General features: G+C 40.8%; 1 protein-coding gene across 1 annotated transcript; it reads left to right on the top strand.

Moving 5' to 3' along the window:
* The first annotated feature begins 229 nt into the window (after positions 1-229).
* LOC117993463 (ubiquitin thioesterase trabid-like) lies at positions 230-23,601 on the top strand. Its single transcript, XM_069507027.1, has 18 exons — positions 230-594; positions 923-1,253; positions 2,607-2,690; positions 4,611-4,704; positions 5,326-5,420; positions 6,193-6,310; positions 6,950-7,063; positions 7,693-7,840; positions 8,340-8,425; positions 8,973-9,086; positions 11,383-11,511; positions 12,040-12,181; positions 13,517-13,652; positions 14,398-14,506; positions 15,474-15,606; positions 16,489-16,582; positions 18,721-18,866; positions 19,359-23,601. Exons 2-18 carry the CDS (start codon positions 1,119-1,121, stop codon positions 19,438-19,440), a joined length of 1,959 nt encoding a protein of 652 aa, XP_069363128.1. The 5' UTR covers positions 230-594; positions 923-1,118; the 3' UTR covers positions 19,441-23,601.
* The last annotated feature ends 260 nt before the right edge of the window (positions 23,602-23,861 follow it).

Below are 23,861 nucleotides of genomic sequence, written 5' to 3'. Positions count from 1 at the left end.
GACGAAAATCCATGAAAATCATGGGATGTCATTAATATCTGGTAACCCTATAAAGGCTAACACACATTGCTTATTAAAAAAATATGGACCTCGGACTATTAGATTTCTCAGTATTGGCTTGCCATATCTTAGCCTTAAAGGTACAGATAACATAATCTGTGTCTGGTGTCTGTGACGTCTGTGGCACATCTGTGGTCTGTGCCACCGACCAGAAATCTGTGCTGTAAGCTGTTGTGGTTGCAAATATTCTACTATTTTGTGATTCGTCTTAAAATTATTTAATAAACTCTCATTGGTGGTCTTGAAATTTATGCCATCTATTCATTGGACAGAAACAAAAACTATATGTTTTTCAACCAATACAGTAACAATTATTTCCCATTTCATTGATAATTTCTCGCGCTGATGAGCCATGGTTTCGATCTGACACAAATTTATTTGTCAAAATACCGTAATAAACATAATCGCCTTTATCTTCGTTGTTTCTTTAAGTTTCCTACCGTCTGCCCCGGTTTGTTTTGAGTATTTTATCATATATTCTTGTGTAAACATAAAATCGTATAACTACAACAATAAACTGTTCACCTAACCAAAGTGAGTGAATTATATTTTACCGTTTCGTACTTGACCTTATGCCACCCGTGTCTCAATGCATTTTTGTTGTGTAACAACGCCAAAATTTGGAGATGAGCGATGCCAAGATTCCCAAGATTCGTCGTAACTCATTTTCCGGAGGTGTAACTACCTGAATAAAATCAAAATTCTTGCGAACATTCGCTTATGGATCTGTCAAAATTTCTAACTAGAATTTGTGCAGTGCTTAGTGAATTGTGCCTTCACTAATTTATTTTGATCGTACGTAGTCGTTGTAGCTATATAGAAGTACAATATTCCGTACTTAGAAAGCTCATATTGTTTTCAGATCATATAAACATAACGTGGACAATCGAAGTAAGGTTAAATATATAGAAAAAAAGGACAAAAGCGACTGTACAAATACACTAGCTATTCTACGTACATGGATGTTAAAGGAATCTGTTAGAATGTGTACATCATAGCTGTAGTACGTATGTGCTGAAAGTCAATGGTTAACAACCATAAGGCTGGTGGATGGTACAATGAGTGAGGAGTCGCAGTATGATGGAAGCAACAAGAGTCCATCATTGGCTGCCAGCGAGGCGGGGCTGCCCGCTGCAGAGTCTGGTGCACAGGTTGATGCCTCTGTGCACACTTCACAGACTAACATTGCTCAGGTAAGCTATCATCTTATTGTTTTAATCCATAGGTATATCCCAAATGCCAATGTGCACTTGGCCAGCGTGGTAGACTTCTTAAAAGTCCTGCAATTTTATCCGCATGGACTATGCAAATTTCAAACCCCTATTTCACCCCCTTAGGGGTTAAATTTTCAAAATCCTTCATAATAACTATCTGCATACCAAATTTTAGCCTGATCCATCCAGTATTTTGAACTGTACGTTGATAGATCAGTCAATCAGTCAGCTTTTCCTTTTATACATTTAGATTCTGCCTGGCACATGTAAATATGCAATTAAAAACCTAGTCACAGGAATACGAAATAAAGAATTACATAAACATAATATATTACTTAGCTCTAATGTATTGCTAAACTAGCACACTTTCTAACTATACTAACATTAATATTATGCACAAACTAAAAGAAGTACAAATTTCATCATTATCCCATTGCCGGCTCACTACTGAACATGGGGTCTTCATAATGAGAAGTGCTTGGTCATAGTCCACCACGCTGGCAAAGTGCGGATTCGAATACTTTGCACACCTTTAAGAACATTATGAAGAACTCTCAGGCATGTAGATTTCCTCACGATGTATTAAAGGATGCGATATTTAATTGCTTAAAATGCCCAGAGCTCTGAAAAGTTAGAACTGCCTGTCTGGGATTGAACCCCCTACCACTCAAATAGAACACTGACAACTTAACCAGTAGGCGATCAACACACTTGATAATAAGAAATAATCATTATTAAAACATAAGAAACAAATAAGTCATGAGAAACTAGCTGATACCCATGACTTCGTCCATGGAGATTTAGGTTTTTAAATCCTGTGGGAACTATTTGATCGTTAACTATACCCATGCAAAAAATCACGTCGATCTGTTGCTCCGTTGCGATTGGACTAATCAACAAACAAACACACTTTTGCATTTATAATATGCGTAGTGATATTGGGAATCGTGGGAGTTCATCATCACCAACCCATCGTTGGCTCACTACTGAGGACGGGTCTCCTCTAAGGTCTATGTTATTATTCCCAACTAGCTTAGGCCCACAGCTTAGTCTACGTGGACTACACAAATTTCAAATCCCTATTTTACCCCTATAGGGCTTGTATTACAAAAAAACCTTTCTCAGGTAATGTCTACTTCATAATCTTCACTACATCTCTATCTGCATGCCAAATTTCAGCCTGATCCGCCCAGCTTGAGCTGTGCTTTGATAGATCAGTCAGTCAGTCAGTCAGGTACCATGTCCTTTTATATATTTAGAAAAAAAACCCCTATCATTTAGTGATAATGGAAGAGGTCATGACACTCAGTTAATCATCTTTGCTTGCTGCAGATGACAGCAAGCTCGGCCCCTACTGAAGGCAACAAGTGGAAATGTGAGATCTGCACATACGAGAACTTCCCACTTTCACGCAAGGTATTGTGTTTCTCAATTTTTTGTACCCACCTATTGTTTATGTTTCTATTTAGAGCTTGAGCATACTTGAGACTTTTTGTCTGGATGCCTATTGTACCTAATTGAATTGTTGCGAGGACAAAACAGGAATATGGAGACTGGTTCTTCCAGGATGGTATTCTGTTCTTTGTTGTTCTAGATCTATAACTAAGCCATATATCGATTTATCTCTCCATTATCTATGCCCTAAAACAATAAATATAGTAAAATTATATTTATTTTTAAAGTTATGGCCCTTGAAAAATCTCTATGTTAGGGTTAATTTTGAGGCAACGTCGTGCGTAGATAAAACTATATAAAGAACTAGAAAAACAAAAAATTCATAACTCACATTTTACTTCATAATAATTTCTAATTAGTTTAGTTTGTGTCAAAAAAATATATTCTTTTGCTAAAAATAAGCATAATTCCAAACGTTGATTTGCAATTTTCACTTTGCAGTTTCAAATTCATTCATGACTTTTTTTGTGGTGAGGTGCGGTAAGAGGGGAAGGCTGACACGCACAAATGACGTTGTTTCTGTCATCTGTGGAAACAATACTATTTTAGGGTCCACCCACTTTAAACCCCCAATTTAAAACTTTTTGTCGGCCGACACGTCGATCGTGTGCCCTAAGCTTAAAACTGGTTTGAACTCTGGCTGCTATCGTGTGGATGATTTTACTTTTTTTTTATTTTATTGACTTTTGTTATCAACTGTTTAGCAATGAGTAATGTTTATGTTGAGTCGTAAAAAGTTATTGGTTTTGCCAACAATGGTCAATGGTCTTGACTTTTTCATTTAAATTATTGCAATACTTTTGTACTACCCCTAATTTAAATGCGAAAGTGTTTGTTTGTTGGTTTACTAGTATGTCCTTCAATCACGTCGAAACGGAATAATGAATCAACGTGATTTTTCACATGGATATAGTTAAAGATCTGGAGAGTGGTATAGACTGATTTTCATTACGGAAAATTAAAGAGTTCCCGCGGGATTTTGAACATATAAATCCACGCGGACGAAGTCGCGGGCATCAGCTAGTAGGTATATATTATTTTTAAAAAAACACGGCCCATCCGTTTAACCAATTTTGACGACCTGTCTTACAGAGATAGCTTGCATCCCATGGACGGACAGGCTACTTTCTGTCCCTGATCAAAGAGTTTCCACGGGATTAAGAAGAAATCTAAATACACCTGGATAAAGTCGCGGGCATCATCTATTTTGTTCAGAGGTAGCCTGCACTCCAAGGACGGGCATAGGCTTTAGGATTTACAAACATTGTATCGGAATCCATACTAATATTATAAATGCGAAAGTGTGTCTTGTCTGTCTGCTAGCCTTTCACAGCTCAACCATCCAACCGATTTTGACGAAATTTAGTACAGAGATAGCTTGCATCCCGGGGAAGGACATAGGCTACTTTTTAACCCGGAAAATCAAAGAGTTCCCACGGAATTTTTAAAAAACCTAATTCCACGCGGACGAAGTCGCAGGCATCAGCTAGCATCATATAAGGCACTTTTGTGTTCTGTACCTCTTCCATCTATATTTTTCCGTTAATCTCTGCTTAGAGATTGTATGGCATAATATTGTTTTTCTACATAAAAATGAACGCACGCGGTAACTCGAGAGTGCCAAATAAGGCATATGCTGACCTCCAGTCACTTACAGTGTCTATTTACGATGAAACACTACTCTACTGATGGCGTCACACACGCTTGCGATGTCTTATTTCCCTTTAAAGGCTAGAGACAAATCTAGCGGAAATCCGCTACAATATGCATATTATAAGTGCGAAAGTGTGTCTGTCTGTCAGCTTTTCACAACCCAACCATTTAACAGATTTTGACATTTGGTCCAGAGATAGCTTGCATAATTAATGTAATTGTTCGCAGTGTACCATGTGTCGAGCACAGAAGCCGTCCCTCGGCGAGGACATCTTCAAGCTGCAAGATGGCGCCAGCGCTCTGCCCGCACAAGACGATTGTGGTTCGTTCATTTCGTAGATAGGCTCTAGAACCAACAACTCAGCCTGGTTGGCTGAGCTGTCATGGATAATAACAAACTACCCTCTTTTTTGTTCTTTTCGCTGGAACTTCACGAGCTGTCCAGCAAATTGCACTCATTACTATTAACGTAGATGCAGTACGACATCCACGCTATCCATTGTCAACTCGAGCTTCATCGCTCGCAGCACTGCAGTCCCGTCGTGACCACGCCTAATGCAACAGACTCGAAATATCGACAAATCAAAATCGTCAAATTAATCTACATTATAATATGTCGTTAAACCACGAAATTAGCTTAACATCATTAAAGACTAAAGTACAGTACGCGGCCGAAAGTAATGTACATCGACCTTTAGTAGGAGATAGCAGATTTGTAGAGCGTTGTCCCTGTCGTTGAAACCGACAGAACGTCATATAGGTATGAGTGACAGACAACGCTCTACAAAGCCGAAATGTTATTCTAAAGGCCGATGTACATTACTTTCGGCCGCGTACTGTATAATATCTATTTATAATTTGATTTGATTTTCAATTTCTTCTTTTCTCGTACATGTTGATGTTGGTCAGTGAAAAGCCATTTATTTGTTTATTTTGGTTGTAGGTGCGGAAGCCATAGCAGAGAGGCTGAAACCTTTGAGGATATCATCTCCGCAGGGCCAGGCCGGCGCCTCGGCCGTCACCAAGTGGCCCTGTGCGGTGAGTCGTATTGATGCTCATTTAGAACCGTCAGTTCGCGTGTTGCAAGAAGTTACACTTTCAATATCAATTGATGAAGTCAATATGGGGATCATTTTTAGGGTTCCGTACCCAAAGGGTGCCAACATGACCCTATTACTAAGCCTCTGCTATCCAGCCGTCCGTCCGTCTTTCCGTCTATGAGCGGGCTGTCTCTCATGAACTGTAATAGGTATAGAGTTGAAATTTTCACAAAGTCTGTATTTCTATTGCCGTTATAGCAACAAATAATAAAGATTTCAAAATGGCTGCCATGACCATTTAAAAAAATTTAACCGTAATTTCCTTGTTTTGAAATCTTTTTTTTTTAATGGAAATATTACAATAAAACTTAAAGCTTCTTATTACTATACAAATCATGCCCGCGTGGAATGATGCCAAGAATAGGACAGCCAGGCTGATCCGTTGCGTAAAAAATGAGCCAGCCCTTCTGTCACCAGATGAGGCTATTAATCGCGGTGAAATGTCTCGTAATTTTTTTTAGCACTAAGACTCCATGGCCCCAGGGTCTCCACGGCAAACGGAACAGAAATGCAACTCTCGATAAGAGGCATACTTGCGCCGCTTGCCGTTATTTAATTATTAAGTACTTCTTATTATCTACTAACTACTATCTACTAACCATTATTTTTAAGTTTGTTTGTACCTTAGGCATTAGATGAATAAACCAGTTTTCTTTCTTCTTCTTTCTTATTTCTTGTACGATTGTATAATTTGTGCTGTGTCGTTACAGACGTGCACGTACGAGAACTGGCCTCGCTCGATGAAGTGTGCGATGTGTGGTGCGCCCGCGCCGGTGCACCGCCCGCACGTCGCGCACCCCACACACCCCACACACCCCGCCGCCGCTGGTAAATATGACAGGGCTCCCTATACGAAGGGTGCTAACGAGATCCTTTTACTAAGCTCCTGCTAATCGAACATGAATGCATATGTAGATGCATAAAATAAAAAAATAAAAATAGCCTTTATTCACTGATACACTAGTTTTACATCTTATATTACTAACTAACCGTATTACTAATTTCTTATTTCCTATTATTTAATTATCCTATCCTACATAATTTATTCTAAAAAAATTTGTAACACCAGCAATTTACAGTTCAGGTTGTCCTCTTTGGACATAGGCCTCTTCTAGACTTCTCCATTTTTTCCTATCTAACGCTAGATACGATAGAGACGCATATGTAGATGCATACACAACCGAAAATGATTGTTTTCGATTGTTCAATTGTTACTCGTACCGTACGTACTCGTACGTAGGGACGAATGAATTGAAAATGGAAGGCAATTGCGCAATTGTTTTAGATTTTCGATTTATTTGTTCCACACCGTGCGCTCTGCATTCGTAGACAATCTAAAAATTTGAGTCAGTTGTCGATTTTTATTCGATTGTTTTTGTACGAATAAATCGACAACCAATTGTTCGATTCATTCGATTGTTTTTTTTTGCAACGATCGCCCATCACTACAACGTATGTTTCCAGTAGGTATCAACGACATCTGCAACAGTCAGCCCACGTCGCAGCACGACGTTGACGCCAACGCGCGCCGCTCCAAGCGAAGGAACAACACCGACTGGATATGGCTGCAAGCTTGCCTAGGTCACTATATAATTAATTCAATATTACTATTGCCGTATTCAATATTACACCCACGACTTTGTCCGCGTGGATTTCATCATCATCATCAACCGATAGACGTCCACTGCTGGACATAGGTCTCTTGTAGGGACTTCCACACGACACGGTCTTGCGCCGCCGCCATCCAGCGGCTCCCTGCGACTCGTCTGATGTCGTCCGTCCACCTAGTGGGGAGTCTTCCAACGCTGCGTCTTCCGGTGCGAAGTCGCCATACCAGCACCTTGGGACCCCAACGTCTATCGGTTATACGAACCATGTGCTCTGCCCATTGCCACTTGAGCTTCGCAACCCTGTCGGTCCGCGTGGTTTTAGGTTTTTGAAAATCCCATGGGAACTTTTTAATTTTCCGGGATAAAAAGTAGCCTATGTCACTCTTCAGGTCTTTATCTATACCCATGAAAAAAATCACGTCAATCCGTTGCACCGTTGCGACGTGATTGAAGGACAAACCAACAAACAAACACACTTTCGCAAGGGTACTGATTTTCGGCCAATCTCAACCGAGACTAGCCAACTGCGCAATATTATAGTGCACAAGTGTGTGCGCACTTTATATTCCCTCACTCTCATAATCCCATGGTTTACAACAGGTGTGGTGGAGGGCGACGCGCGTTGTGTGGATGCCTATTTATCATCGGGAGGGGACCCCGCGAGAGCCCTGACGGCCTCCGAAGTCGCCCTGTTGAATCGCGCCTCGGCCTTCGATCCTGGCCACACCCTCGTTCATCTAGCCATCAGGTAAGCACAAAAACAAAACCTAACCATTGAATTATAAATAATTTAGAGCCTAAATAGCTCAACGGGTAAAGGAGTGGACTGAAAACCGAAAGGTCGACGGTTCAAACCCCGCCCGTTGCACTATTGTCGTACCTACTCCTATGACAAGCTTGACGCTTAGTTGGAGAGGAACGGGGAATATTAGTCATTTAACATGGATAATATTCTTTATTTTAAGAAAAAAAATAACTAATTTACTATGGATTGGCAATAATTGCTTCAAAAACAGGCCAAAAAATAATGCCACATTGTGACTAATTCCGTTGTACACAATCTGTAAACTAAACTAAATTAACAGGTCTAAATCTAGTGCATCCTTTCCCGCTAGCAACATTATGAAAGGGATAGCAATAGATTTAGACGTGGCATTTTAGTTTAGTTTAGAGATTGTGTACAACGGAATCAGTACCATTGGTACTGATTCCGTTGTACACAATCTAAATAAAAATTTGGTTTTCAGATTTCAAAGACAAGAAATACTGTCGACATTGCTGTCTCGAATATCGGGCGGTGGCCCCGGACTGAAAAGGTCACCTTCCTACGTAGGTATGGACTGATTTCAATTAAACATATATTCAATTAAAAATATATGAAATACTAGCTGATGCCCGCGACTTCGTCCGCGTGGAATTCGGTTTTTAAAAATCCCGTGGGAACTCTTCGATTTTCCCTAAAAAGTAACCCTATCTTTATCTATACCCATGTAAGAAATCACGTCAATCCGTTGCACCGTTGCGACGTGATTGAACGACAAACCAACAAACGAACACACTTTCGCATTTATAATAAGGGTATCTACTGACTAGATTATAAACGTAATATGATAATTATGTGTATGTATTCCAATATGTACCAAATAATGTCCACGGCTTCGCCTGCGTGGATTAAGGGTTTTAAATACCAAGTGGGAAATCTGATTTTCTGTATTTTTGCAATTAACTCAAAAACTACTAGACCAATTCCAAAAATTCTTTCACCATATTAGAAATCTACATTATTCCCGACATATGTAGGCCACTTTTGTTTTTAAATTAGAGATCCATCCGAAAAAATGCGGGTCGCCGCAGTATATTATATTTTCTATCTGTTACAGCGCCGGATCTCGCGACTGCTATTCGTCGGCACATCTCGAGCTGTGTGCGTCACAAAAAGGGCAGCTTTCCGTGTCGGTACATCAACGAGTTCTGCACGTTTTCCCTGCCTTCAGGTAATAATTACTTTTCCGCACTTGCCTCTAAATTGCTTCATTATTTACAAAAAGTTATGACTACTATCGAAGCATTTGTCTGACATCAAAACCTGCTATGATTACTGTCGAACCATTTGTCTGTCATCTAAACTGCCTATGATTACTGTCGAACCATTTGTCTGATATCAAAACTGCCTATGATTACTGTCGAACAATTTGTCTGTCATCAAAACTGCCTATGATTACTGTCGAACCATTTGTCTGTCATCTAAACTGCATATGATTACTGTCGAACCATTTGTTTGACATCAAAACTGCCTATGATTACTGTCGAACCATTTGTCTGTCATCAAAACTGCCTATGATTACTGTCGAACTATTTGTCTGACATCAAAACTGCCTATGATTACTGTCGAACCATTTTTCTGACATCAAAACTGCCTATGATTACTATCGAACCATTTGTCTGACATCAAAACTGCCTATGATTACTTTCGAACCATTTGTCTGTCATCTAAACTGCCTATGATTACTGTCGAACCATTTTTCTGACATCAAAACTGCCTATGATTACTGTCGAACCATTTGTCTGTCATCAAAACTGCCTATGATTACTGTCGAACCATTTTTCTGACATCAAAACTGCCTATGATTACTATCGAACCATTTGTCTGTCATCTAAACTGCCTATGATTACTGTCGAACCATTTGTCTGACATCAAAACTGCCTATGATTACTGTCGAACCATTTGTCTGACATCAAAACTGCCTATGATTACTGTCGAACCATTTGTCTGACATCAAAACTGCCTATGATTACTGTCGAACCATTTGTCTGACATCAAAACTGCCTATGATTACTGTCGAACCATTTGTATGACATCAAAACTGCCTATGATTACTGTCGAACCATTTGTCTGACATCAACACTGCCTATGATTACTATCGAACCATTTGTCTGACATCAAAACTGTCTATGATTACTTTCGAACCATTTGTCTGTCATCTAAACTGCCTATGATTACTGTCGAACCATTTTTCTGACATCAAAACTGCCTATGATTACTGTCGAACCATTTGTCTGACATCTAAACTGCCTATGATTACTGTCGAACCATTTGTCTGACATCAAAACTGCCTATGATTACTGTCGAACCATTTTTCTGACATCAAAACTGCCTATGATTACTGTCGAACCATTTGTTTGACATCAAAACTGCCTATGATTACTTTCGAACCATTTGTCTGTCATCTAAACTGCCTATGACTACTGTCGAACCATTTTTCTGACATCAAAACTGCCTATGATTACTGTCGAACCATTTGTTTGACATCAAAACTGCCTATGATTACTGTCGAACCATTTGTCTGACATCAAAACTGCCTATGATTACTGTCGAACCATTTTTCTGACATCAAAACTGCCTATGATTACTGTCGAACCATTTGTCTGACATCAAAACTGCCATGATTACTGTCGAACCATTTGTCTGTCATCTAAACTGCCTATGATTACTGTCTAACCATTTGTTCGACATCATAACTGCCTATGATTACTGTCGAACCATTTGTCTGACATCAAAACTGCCTATGATTACTGTCGAACCATTTGTCTGACATCAAAACTGCCACGATTACTGTCGAACCATTTGTCTGTCATCTAAACTGCCTATGATTACTGTCTAACCATTTGTTCGACATCATAACTGCCTATGATTACTGTCGAACCATTTGTCTGACATCAAAACTGCCTATGATTACTGTCGAACCATTTGTCTGACATCAAAACTGCCTATGATTACTGTCGAACCATTTGTCTGACATCAAAACTGCCACGATTACTGTCGAACCATTTGTCTGTCATCTAAACTGCCTATGATTACTGTCTAACCATTTGTTCGACATCATAACTGCCTATGATTACTGTCGAACCATTTGTCTGACATCAAAACTGCCTATGCTGTCGAACCATTTGTCTGACATCAAAACTGCCACGATTACTGTCGAACCATTTGTCTGTCATCTAAACTGCCTATGATTACTGTCTAACCATTTGTTCGACATCATAACTGCCTATGATTACTGTCGAACCATTTGTCTGACATCAAAACTGCCTATGATTACTGTCGAACCATTTGTCTGACATCAAAACTGCCTATGATTACTGTCGAACCATTTGTCTGACATCAAAACTGCCATGATTACTATCGAACCATTTGTCTGACATCAAAACCGCTTATGTTTACTGTCGAAGCATTTATCCCTCCCTTTCACACTGATCCCACTTCTGATGTGGTATGGTCTTTATGTACAGATATCGAAGAGCTTCCGGCGGCGATACAAGAGCAGCTATTCTCAGAGCTGTTGGACCGCGACGCGCAACAAACGTTGGAGGCCGACCCACCGTTAATTAATTGGAGTTTGCATCTCACTGTCACACTAGGTGAGTATAAATCCCATTGCAAAAAATGGGTCAGTGTTCCGTACCCGAAGGGTGCCAACGGAGTTTGAATTTGAGTTTGAGTTTGAATTTAACATGTTTTATACACTATATCAAATCACTATAATACCTATATTACTCAGTAAAGTTTTTTATGTCTATCTTTTTATTTTTATTTTTTAATACATTAAAACTTAAAGCTAGCCTTATCTAATTACTATATAAATCATGACCGCGTGGAATGGTGCCAAGAATACTGGCTGCATTTCCGCGCTGGACAGCCAGGCTGATCCGCTGCGCAAAAAATGAGCCAGCCCTTCTGTCACCAGTTGAGGCTATTAATCGCGGTGAAATGTCTCGTAAAAAATTTTTAGCACTAAGACTCCATGGCCCCAGGGTCTCCACGGCAAACGGCACAAAAATGTAACTCTCTATAAGAGAGGCATACTTGCGCCGCTTGCCGTTTTCAGCTGTTTCTGCTGAAAACGGTAAAGTGTAAAGAGTCTTGTGACACTATTGATGTGTGCGCAGGTTCGCGCCTGTACGCACTGTGGAACCGCTCCGCAGGCGACTGCCTGATGGACGCGGTGTGCCAGGCCGCGTACGGCGTGTCCGACCGCACCAACGTGCTGCGCGCCGCGTTGGCCGACGCGCTGCATCACGCGCACCGCAGGTATACTTATATCACCCGCCCGTTCCAATCTATTCATCATGATCAACCCATCACCGGCTCACTACAGAGCACGGGTCTCCTCTCAGAGAGAGAAGTACCACGCTGGCCATGTGCGGATTGATAGACTTCACACACCTTTGAGAACATAATGGAGAACTCTCAGGCATGGTGGTTTCCTCACGATGTTTTCCTTCACCGTTAAAGCAAGTAATTTAATTACTTAAAACGCACATAGCTCCGGAAAGTTAGTGGTGCGTGCCCGGGATCGAACCCCCGACCTCCGATTAGAAGGCGAGTCCGCGTTCTATCCACTTCGCTAGCCGCTCTATTGCCGAGTTCCAATTGGTATTTGGTAAACAATTTATTGGTGTTAGGAATTTGTAAATTGCTCAGATAGTCCCACCGCCGCCGACGAGGAAGCATTGTTCTTAGGGTTCCGTACCTCAAATGAAAAAAAGGAACTCTAATAGGATCACTTCGTTATCTTGTCTGTTAAGAAACCTGTGGGTTATTTCCCGTTGACCTAGCATCATGAAATTTGGCAGGTAGTTAGGTCTTATAGCACACGTAGAAGGAAAAATCCGAAAACCGTGACTTCTCGCTAATCGTCTGCAGTTGGACAAGTTGAACCTGCCCAGTAGCTGATTTTCAGACTCCTTAATATGTGTTGTTGAAGTTGGTTACTTGACGTGGAAGGCGACAAGATTAAAGTCAAGTCAAGTCAAATGATTTATTCAAAATAGGTAATAAATTACTCTTTTTGATGGTCAGATGTTGGATTTGTAAGATATAGTGGTGATAATTATCACGCAAACTTAAAACTAAAGCTACGAGGGTTCCGAACGCGCCCAGGTCTGAGAAGAGCCCACAGCAAACTCTAAAAAAGTATTATCTAAGAAGGTATTCTTTTTATTATCACCACTTTACAAAATCATAAATTAAACTTAAGTATTAGAACTATCACATAGCCGTTAAGTAACTCATTCCCAAGCTTGCTTATCATTTAAATAATCCTTTACATTGTAATAGGATTTTTCAATGAGCTTACGTTTGTGGCGGTTACCACAATAGAAACTAGATGGCGCTGTTCAATCGATGACGTAGTCCCGAACAAATGTACCGCCGATAGCAATCGCACTAACGGAGTTTTCTGCAATCTGGACTATATATAGAAGTTTCAAGACATAACCGTCGGCCCAGCTGGCGCTACCGAGCACAACCAACCGCTCGGTGGGAGATCTCCTCTTTGGTACGGTCGAGCCTGCACACCGCTCCCGTACACGTTTATATTAACAAGTTGATTTGTTAGTTTATAACGGAGATGTGGCTGTACAGTTTCTACGCGCGCTGGACGGCGTGGGAACGGCTGCAGGCGGCGCAGCTGCACTACCAACCGGAGGAAACGCAGCTACGTTCCGAGTGGTCGAGACTCGTGGCCGCCGCCGCGAGGCCGGGCACTGCGCTACACCAGGTACTCTCACTGACTGACTGACGTGACAAGTCAACTTGTTAGTCAATGACAGTGTCAGTTTTATTTTTTATTATATTTTTTTACTAGCTGATTCCCGCGACTTCGTACGCGTAGATTAAGGTTTTTAAAATCCCGTGGGAACTCTTTGATTTAAAGTAGCCTATGTCACTCTCCAGGTCTTAAACTATACCCATGCAAAAAATCACGTCGATCCGTTGCGACGTGATTGAATGACAAACCAAAAAACCAATAAACAAACAAACAAGATACAGGTACAAGTTAGCCCTTTACTGCAATCTCGCCTGGTTAAAATATATGGCGGCGGTAGATGTGGCGGTTGCCACAGTAGAAACTAGATGGCGCTGTTCAATCGATGACGTAGTCCTGAACAAATGTACCGCCGACAGTACTGGCACTAACAGAGTGTTCTGCAATCTGGACTATATATAGAAGTTTCAAGATACAACCGTCGTCGGCCCAGCTGGCGCTACCGAGCACAACCAACCGCTCGGTGGGAGATCTCCACCGCTCCCGTACATCTACTTAAGTTAAAAGCGTCACAAATGAAACCGTTTTTTGATTGAATTTGGAATGTTTTTGAAAACATTTTGGAATTGAATTTCGTATGTTTATTGAAAACATATTTGTGTTTGGTTAGTGACTCAAAATGGTTGACACCCACTGATATTTTACCTATAATATATAGGTAGTACGTAATACTACAGTAAAGTATGTTTGTGCACAGCTACACGTGTTCGCGCTCGCGCACGTGATGCGGCGGCCGATCTTCGTGTACGGCGTCGACATAGTCAACTCCTTCCGCGGGGAGGCGCTCGGCTACGCCAGATTCCAGGGTGAGTTGATTTGTGCACAGCTACACGTGTTCGCGCTCGCGCACGTGATGCGGCGGCCGATCTTCGTGTACGGCGTCGACATAGTCAACTCCTTCCGCGGGGAGGCGCTCGGCTACGCCAGATTCCAGGGTGAGTTGATTTGTGCACAGCTACACGTGTTCGCGCTCGCGCACGTGATGCGGCGGCCGATCTTCGTGTACGGCGTCGACATAGTCAACTCCTTCCGCGGGGAGGCGCTCGGCTACGCCAGATTCCAGGGTGAGTTGATTTGTGCACAGCTACACGTGTTCGCGCTCGCGCACGTGATGCGGCGGCCGATCTTCGTGTACGGCGTCGACATAGTCAACTCCTTCCGCGGGGAGGCGCTCGGCTACGCCAGATTCCAGGGTGAGTTGATTTGTGCACAGCTACACGTGTTCGCGCTCGCGCACGTGATGCGGCGGCCGATCTTCGTGTACGGCGTCGACATAGTCAACTCCTTCCGCGGGGAGGCGCTCGGCTACGCCAGATTCCAGGGTGAGTTGATTTGTGCACAGCTACACGTGTTCGCGCTCGCGCACGTGATGCGGCGGCCGATCTTCGTGTACGGCGTCGACATAGTCAACTCCTTCCGCGGGGAGGCGCTCGGCTACGCCAGATTCCAGGGTGAGTTGATTTGTACCAGAGACAACAATTTTTCTACCATTAATAAAAAAGACCGGTCAAGTGCGAGTAAAAAACACTTTTATGTAGACTACGCCATCTAGATGTGATTTTAGTAAATTAATTTTTTCGTGAACACTTTTTAATTTAGGCGAGATGTAAAAATGCTCTAAAAAATTTACGAAAAAATCTGTATGTATTTTTATTAAATTAATAAATTAGTAAATAATTACAAATAATGAAAAAAATTCCGCCTGAAGTTTTTGTTAAAATCGCATACGACTTGCAACGCAAATATATAATTATTTACCTACTTCACCCACAGGAATCTACCTACCTTTGCTGTGGGATCCGGAGTTCTGTTCCAAGTCACCATTGTGCCTCGGCTACACGCGCGGACACTTCTCCGCGCTCGTGCCCATTGAGCCTTATTCACATCGACACGCATACATCTGTCGGTGAGTCTCCACCTTCGGTATGGGATGGGGAGTGATGTTCCTAGCCGCCATTGGCCCCGATTCTCTAGTCTCTCTCTAAACTAAATTTAGAGTATCTGCATCCTTTTCTTTTTACTAATGCTAAAAAGGGAACGGAACATGACTTTCACATTTAAGACTCTAAATTTTAGTGCACAATACAAATTTAAACAGTAGGTTCGCGAGTGCGTGCTAAAATCACGGGTTTTACCATCTAAAAATTAAATTTAGAAATGTCAAACTGCTTCTGTCCTTTTCATATTACAATAGTAAGAAGAGGGTGCGAATACTCTAAAATTAGGTTGTGCTTAGAATCGGTGCCATTGTGTCTCTTTATTAGAATTAGAAACTATAAAACCCTTCTAAATAATATCTGTCCCGGCTGTACTCACGTGTTTAGTCGACGTTAGCCCGACTAGTTTCGAACCCATCCGGAGTCCTTTTTCAAGGGAGTCCGTTCGCGCACTTGCCGCGGTTTTGACTGGTTTAAACGCTACAAAACCCTTTTTTAACTGATGTTAAATAAAAGGGTTTTATAAAAAAGCAACTCCCTTTTTCAGCGGGAAAATTTCTTTATTTCATGGCAATAAGAGATTGTAAGCCGCGAGAAACCTCTAGCAAATAAATAAATGTAACATTTTACACAATAGAGCCTCAATAGCTGAACTGGTATAGGAGTGGACTGAAAACCGAAAGGTCGACGGTTCAAACCCCGCCCGTTGCACTATTGTCGTACCTACTCCTAGCACAAGCTTCACGCTTAGTTGGAGAGGAAAAAGGGGAATATCAGTCATTTAACATGGCTAATGTTAAAAAAAAAAAAAAAAAAATTTAAGTCACCGGTGTCCTTCTTTATACCGGCAGGGAGCAACAGGAGGAGGGCGAGGACACGACGTACCTGCCCCTCACGGACTCGGAAGGGAAGCTGCTGCCCGTACATTTCCTCACCTGTGACGAGGTGAGTGCAGTCGGGAGTTCGTTGTAACACTCTTGGCAGAGCGATGGTGCTCATCATGGTGGTGATCATCTTTAGGAATAGCCCTCCGATTGTGTAAGAAAAACGTATTTGATGATTTCTAAATGACAAGGTGGTTGGGTAACTTAGTAATTTTTATGCCGTTTTTAGGGTCCCGTACCTCAAAAGGAAAAACGGAACCCTTATAGGATCACTTTGTTGTCTGTCTGTCTTTCTGTCTTGTCTGTCAAGAAACCTACAGGGTACTTCCCGTTGACCTAGAATCATGAAATTTGGCAGGTAGGTAGGTAGATCTTATAGCTGGCTTTAGGGGAAAAATCTGAAAACCGTGAATTTGTGGTCACACCACACAAAAAAATTAAATTGTGGTCATGAACTAATAATTAGTATTTTCAATTATCAAAGTAAGATAACTATATCAAGTGGGGTATCATATGAAAGTGCTTCACCTGTGGATTCTAAAACAGATTTTTATTTATTTTTATGAATCATAGTTTTTGATTTATCGTGCAAAATGTCGAAAAAACACGATTGTACTACGGAACCCTCGGTGCGCGAGCCTGACTCGCACTTGGCCGGTATTTTAACCAGTATTATCTAGATTCTATGCCATATTTTGAACACTTATTTTGTTGTGTTTTGTTGTATTATTATTGTATTGTACTATGCTTGTCTGACTTTCGTAAGCGCTTGTATAAGTCTGAAGGCATTTCACTACGAAAGGATAATATTATTATTGATATTTGAGACTTTTTTCGCTGCTGGCTGAGCGGCTACTTGTTCACTCCACCACTGGGCTATGCAATTAAAACCATTGTTTACTGGAGCACATTTTTATTGTTATCAATTACAAAAGCATTCCTACCGCGCAAGCGTCTCTCACCGTCTGTACGACGTACTGTCTGTCGTCATGAAGTACATTTTGTACAGCTCTGCAATACGCCCTGCATGCACACATGTATTGTGCGTGTGTGTGTGCGCTACAGACTAAACCACTAACAGTAACCTTCGGTAATGGTTAACCAGATACGTCAGGATTACAGCCTTTAGATTAACTGAGCATTCGTGGGCGCACTAACAATATTCTCGCACACTACGAGAGACAACACAAACTACGTTCAATAATCACTATACCAACTCTCACCAACTATGAATCATAACACCGTCTCCAATGAGACTAGACACCCCTAAGTAACCCTACCTAGACCGGCTCCTCCCATCCCATCCCCATACCGGTCCCAGACCAACCAGCTAACACCACGACCTAGTCCTATAACCTCAACCAACTGAAACCACATTAGGTTACAACAACAAGTCTAAAACCTACAGTACGACACCCCGTGTTTACTGAGAAGCGCCTCTGGCAAGAGCCAAACGAATAATCAATCGTGATACTTTTGTTGTTTCGGATTGACTATGCTGCGTAGGCCCTACTGGCCGCTACAGCGTCAGCGTCACAATCGTGATACACCACGCGTCTAATTTTATAGTCTCACAACGACACGCGACGGTGGGGACGATGACGTGATGTTCAATGAGCAAACTATTTACAACTAAAAGACGGCACTGCCGTCAAGTCTAAATCAAAAAAAAATACAAATACAAAATAAATTCATCGTTATCGTCAAAAAATTCTGCCCTTTGATCGCTGTTTACATTTTTTCACAACCAATCAAAGGGCAGAATTTGTTGACGATTACGATAACGATGAATACGTTTTTCTTACACAATTGGGGGGCTGATTGGGGCGCCTCACGAGCTTTCGCGACTTCTCTCAGCTGGCTGCCAGCCTGGTTCACTCGTGCAAGGGAGCTGGATCTTCGTAGCTTTTGTGATATTCGTGTCCTTACATATTTTTTCAGTTTTCCCCTCCAATTATAATATAGGTACCTTCAAGACAAGAGTGAATAGGCATCTTCTAGGCGAGCGCGCTCCATCTTAGGCTGCATCATCACTTGCCACCAGGTCTGATTGCAGCCAAGCCTTAGTCTATAAATTAAAAAAAAAAATCTTCAGTCTGTCCATGGTAGGTCGCCAACAAAATAGTATGACGTAAATATAGATTTTCGTGATGTTTATATGATATCGTATAGTGAATGTGATATCGTATATTTTCAAAGGTAGCGGAGGAGGAGGCCGTAGTGCGGCGCTGGGTGACGTCACGTGCCAGTAGCGGCACCTTCGCGGCCGCTCAGCGCCTGCACGCCAGACCCCTGCTACAGGCGCAGATGCTGGAAGAGTGGCTCAACCACTATAGAAGACTCGCGTAAGTATATTCGTCCTTCAAAAGTGGCGCAGGCCGTGGTGCGTCACTGGATGACGTCACGCGCCTGTAGGAGAGGAGAGATTTTTTTCTGGAAGGAAACCCGTGCTCAGTAGTGAACCAGATTATTTAGGTTATTAATGATGATATTCAAAGTCAAATTATTTATTCAGAATAGGTTACATATTACGCTTACTGATAGTCAAAATTGTTAATTTGTAAGATGATATGATATATTAGTGGTGATAATTAATTACGTACTTAAAACTAAAGCTACGAGGGTTCCAAACGCGCCCAAGGCTGAGAAGAGCCCACACAAACTCAGCTACCATTTTCCTCAGTTACAGTTACTAGCCACTCTACCACTAGAAGGTGCATGAGCCCGTCCGTCTGTCTGTCTGTCTATCTGTCAGTCACCACTCACCAGGCTGTATCTCATGAACCGTGATAGTTAGACAGTTGATTTTTTTTTTAATTTTCACTTGTTTTTTCCAGGCAACAAACCCGAGGCCCGTTCCCGCCAAGACTCCATACAGCCGCGGAGTTCTCATCCGACGCGGACACAGACGACGAGTAACACACACATAAACACACACAATAACATGCCACAGACACACAAACATGCAGCTATATCCACCTTAATTCTTACATACTAAGGCTTGTATTTTATGGAGAAGTTTCTCGATGTTATTCATATCATTTACTTAACGCAATTTAATTATTAAAGAATACATCAAAACTACACTACTGGTCGAGAACAAAAGATCCAGAAGTAGCAAAACGCAAAAAAAAACCTTTTTTTTGTCGTGTGTAATATAATTATATAGATGGGTCTCAAAAAGTTGTTTTTGAAATGTGATATTTGCTCATTTTTCTATGAAAATCAGAAAAATGATATGTTAACTAGCTACACTTTAGCAAGCCAATATCCTGCGATATAATATGAGTTTGAAAATGATAATGTTACGCTTTCATCAAAGACTAATGAAATAAAATAGACAGTAAACATGATGTCAAATTATGGCACTCATAGTTATCTTGTGATTATGTATTGCTGGCTAAAATGCTAATAAATTTGCTAACTGTAGCTAAAAGCACAGAGTAATAAAATGAAACAAGTTTCCTATATGAGCTGACTTTTTCGTCATAAAATTAAAAATAATACGCTTTCAGTTGTTGCATTATGTTTTGATTATAATATTATCTTCTAAACTAATTTACTTGTAATTAGTATTGTATTTATTACAACAAATATTGTAATAGTTTATACAAATAATCACCGAAAAATAGGAAAAATCGAGAAATATGCAAGTTTTTTTTTTCATTCAAAAAAAAAGAAAAATCTTGCATTTTTCAACTCACACACGCATTTTTCGTATTAAACTATGGAAAAAAATAATATCAATGTCTAATACATTTTATTAATATTATGTACCTTTACGTTTTCTCGGGCCGCGTCGTCTTTTATTATTATATACGGTTTTTTTAAACTAAATATTCACGGATAGGAGAAACTCAAAAAATGACTTTTAGAGCGTACTTAAACTTGTATTACACTAGGGACTAAAAGAAAAGGAAACACGGTATACTAAGAATCAGTTTACGGTATACTCAATACCCGCAGGAGCCGGAAGAAACCCACACAAAGGATTTAACAATACAAAAATGTATGACAAATTCGGCTGCATCTGGCAGATCGCAGAAATGCAGCAGACATACAAATAAACTTGATCTCTGCTGACGTCATAAAAACATTTCGATGCGATCCATTCTGCCTAATCTTTCTCGTACAATGTCAATACTGAAAAATTAACTTCGTTTTATTTTTATTGTCACGTGTGTTTGCGAGGGCGCCGTCTAACTTTTTCTTTTAGTCTATGCATTGTTCTAACTTGCATACGAATTTTCACCACAGACTAAAAACACGGAGTCACACAAAATTAACGTAAGGAAAGCAGAGTCTATTAAAGTAAAAGTAAAAAAATATTTTACGATACTGTACAGAGAGTATAAGGTTCTATTAATATTTATTGTATTCTTTCGGTTGTATGTAAATATAAATAACTTGTGCCAGTAAAGAAACGAATCGAAACGAAGCGGTGCTAATCATTCCGTCTCGCTCACACATTGTACACAGGTATAATGTGCGAGTGAGGCAGAAAGCGTAATGCTGCCATTTTAGATACATTTCTTTATTGGCATGGGTTAGAGAAAATTGTTTATTTTTTGTTTATGATATTGTTAATTGATTCTATACATATAGTATAGTTATATAGATCGTCTCGCTACTTAGTGCATAGGGTTTTTCGCCTTTTTGGGAATTACAAGTTGATGGGTTTGAGATTTGTATAGATTGATGGCATAAATACAGGAAATTCAGGGTTCGGGAACCGGTTCATTTTCGCAACCGGTTTTGGTCATCGACCGAATGAACCGGATATGAGTGCGGTTTAGGTTACAGTTGTTCCATTGATGCGTAGTGGAGATTTTGAGCCCTGTGATTGACCAATTCACGATCCGCTCCGCGTCAGTGGAAACGGACCCTTAAAACCAAATATTTTCTTTTTAATTGAAATTATCCTTAACCAGCTTATAACGCGATACTAACTGCTTTTTCAAAACCGGTTCCGAGCCCTGACGGGAATAGCAAGAGGCATTAAAGCTAGACACAACGGCACGAGTCGGTTGCATCGGACGAGCCGAAGAAACGTGGATGACTTCATTAGCATGTACCGTAATTATTCGACCCGAAAAATGCATTGCACCATGTAAAGTATAACTCGTGCCAAGAAAGAAACGAATCGAGACGAAGCGTCGATAATCATTCCATCACACTCACACATTGTGCACAGTATAGTGGGTAAGTGAGAAGGAATGACTAATGCTGCCATTTTAGATTCGTTTCCTTAATTATGTGTTGAAGCTTTAATATAGGATATCGATGAGGGATTAAAGCAGTATGTTTAAATGCTCCGTTCATGAAATAGAATTTAATTTATTATTAATAGCAAAATACACTTAAAAGTAAATTAATAAAGAGTTGAATAGTTAAAGTGAAATAGAAAGTTGTTATTTTTCAGGGTTTATTACCCATACCGCTCGCTGTAACATCGAATTTGACTCTAACAGCCGTACTCAGAGTCGCTTAAGCGTATCTTAAGATTAAGTTAAACGAGACAGAGCTATAGCTCTCACATAAATCTATCTCGTTTTAACTCAATCTTAAGTATCGATTAGCGACTCTGAGTGCGGCTGTAAAACTTACTTCACTCACAACTTCGTTAACGGTCGAAATTATTGATTACTAATCTATCGATAGGTTACTTAGCAACGTTGTTATTTGTCAAAAATGTCCATACAACATTTGACTTGAAAAACAACGTTGCTAAGTATCTCATCGCCAGATTACAGATAGATTGATTATTTATTCATTTCGACCAGAAGTTAGCAACATTAGTATAGTATAGCAAACACTATACTTGGACCCGAAGCGCTTAGTGGGAAAACGGTGGTGGTGGGAAGCGAAAGTCGACGTATCCACCAATCGCGTGCACTCGCGCCGACTGATCAAACAATCGCACGGACCCGCCGTTCGCCAGCCAATCGCGTCTTGACTCCAGTTATAGTGCATTCAAAATAAACTGGCGTGTTTCCACTTGAGACCGTCATTAGCAATAACAACAGGATTACATTCGACATCCCACGTTTACAATAGGAGTAATAGACTAAACACTCATAGAACCCATTCATTATTAAAGGAGCCTTTAACCTCATTCTGTTGATACTTTTAAATTCACCCGCCACGACTTTGTTAATGACGGTCTCGAGTGGAATCACGCCAGTTTATTTTGAATGCACTATACTTGCCGGGCACTCTACATTGAGTTACTTTAGCAAGATGTGACAAAGCATACCTGTTAATATTTGAATAGACCACGAAGTTTAGAATGAACGAAGAATATAGGTTTACTTATAAGGTGGAGTTCGCGCTCTTCTTACATACTCGAAGCAAATACTTTATCGGCTGCCGAGCGAGAGCGAAAGATTGGGCACTGGAGTCCGACCTCTTATTTTAGAATAGAATAGAATATAATGTTTTTTTTATTCATGTAAACTTTTTACAAGTGCTTATGAATAGTCAGGTAGTTTTAATTGACCACTGGTTCGGAATGCCGTTATTCTATTGTAGGTATTTGCTTCAAGTACCTGGGTGATCGAAGCGCTCGATTTTTCTCTAATATACATTCATGTTGGCCTGCTAGCCGCCCATTTCTGCTTTGTTGAATAGCGGACCTAAAGATAACCCTGTTATAAGTCCCGCAAATTGCTATTGCGCTGGATCCATGTCTCATTAACACCGAAATGACGTCATTTATTTAAGTAAAAATATACCATCCGCTCGAAACTTCAGTCTAGTGCTGACGTCACTAAAATGGCGGCCACGCACATTAGCAATTTGAGGGACTTATAACATTTGGACAGAATACTTAACACAATCAAATTCGATGTTAGCGCAGGCGCCTCTACTTAATAGTAAGTTTTGTTAGCTTCCAATCAAAAGATAGTAAATTATGTTTTGTGTTCGGATGTTCGTCACAGAGTCCAAGCTGATATTTTCTCTTAGGTAATTAAAAAGTAAAAACACGTACAATTTAATTTTTAATTACGTACCTTATAAATAACCTGTGTATGTATAACCTACAAATTTTAATCAATAAAGCACTTATTTTATGAAGCGTTCTTTCTTTTCTGCTCTCTTCACGCTCTAACTCTTCAAGCTCCAAAATGTTCCTTGGCGATTGGCGTGTTTTAAAGGAAGGAGATGTAATGCAACGGGGGGACGCCCCGCTCGCCCGCAGTCCGGTACGGGATAGTGCGGGTGTGTGGGGCACCCCCCCCCCCCCTTATACCCCGATTGCTATCTCGACCTGTCGCGTACTATAGGTAGGTATCTTTCAAAAAGCTAGCAACGATCGCTCGTATGGTGATGCAGTATGC

This window comes from Maniola hyperantus, chromosome 24 (genome assembly GCF_902806685.2).
Source record: "Maniola hyperantus chromosome 24, iAphHyp1.2, whole genome shotgun sequence".
NCBI lineage: Eukaryota > Metazoa > Arthropoda > Insecta > Lepidoptera > Nymphalidae > Maniola > Maniola hyperantus.
This window is presented reverse-complemented; position numbering and strand designations above follow the sequence as displayed.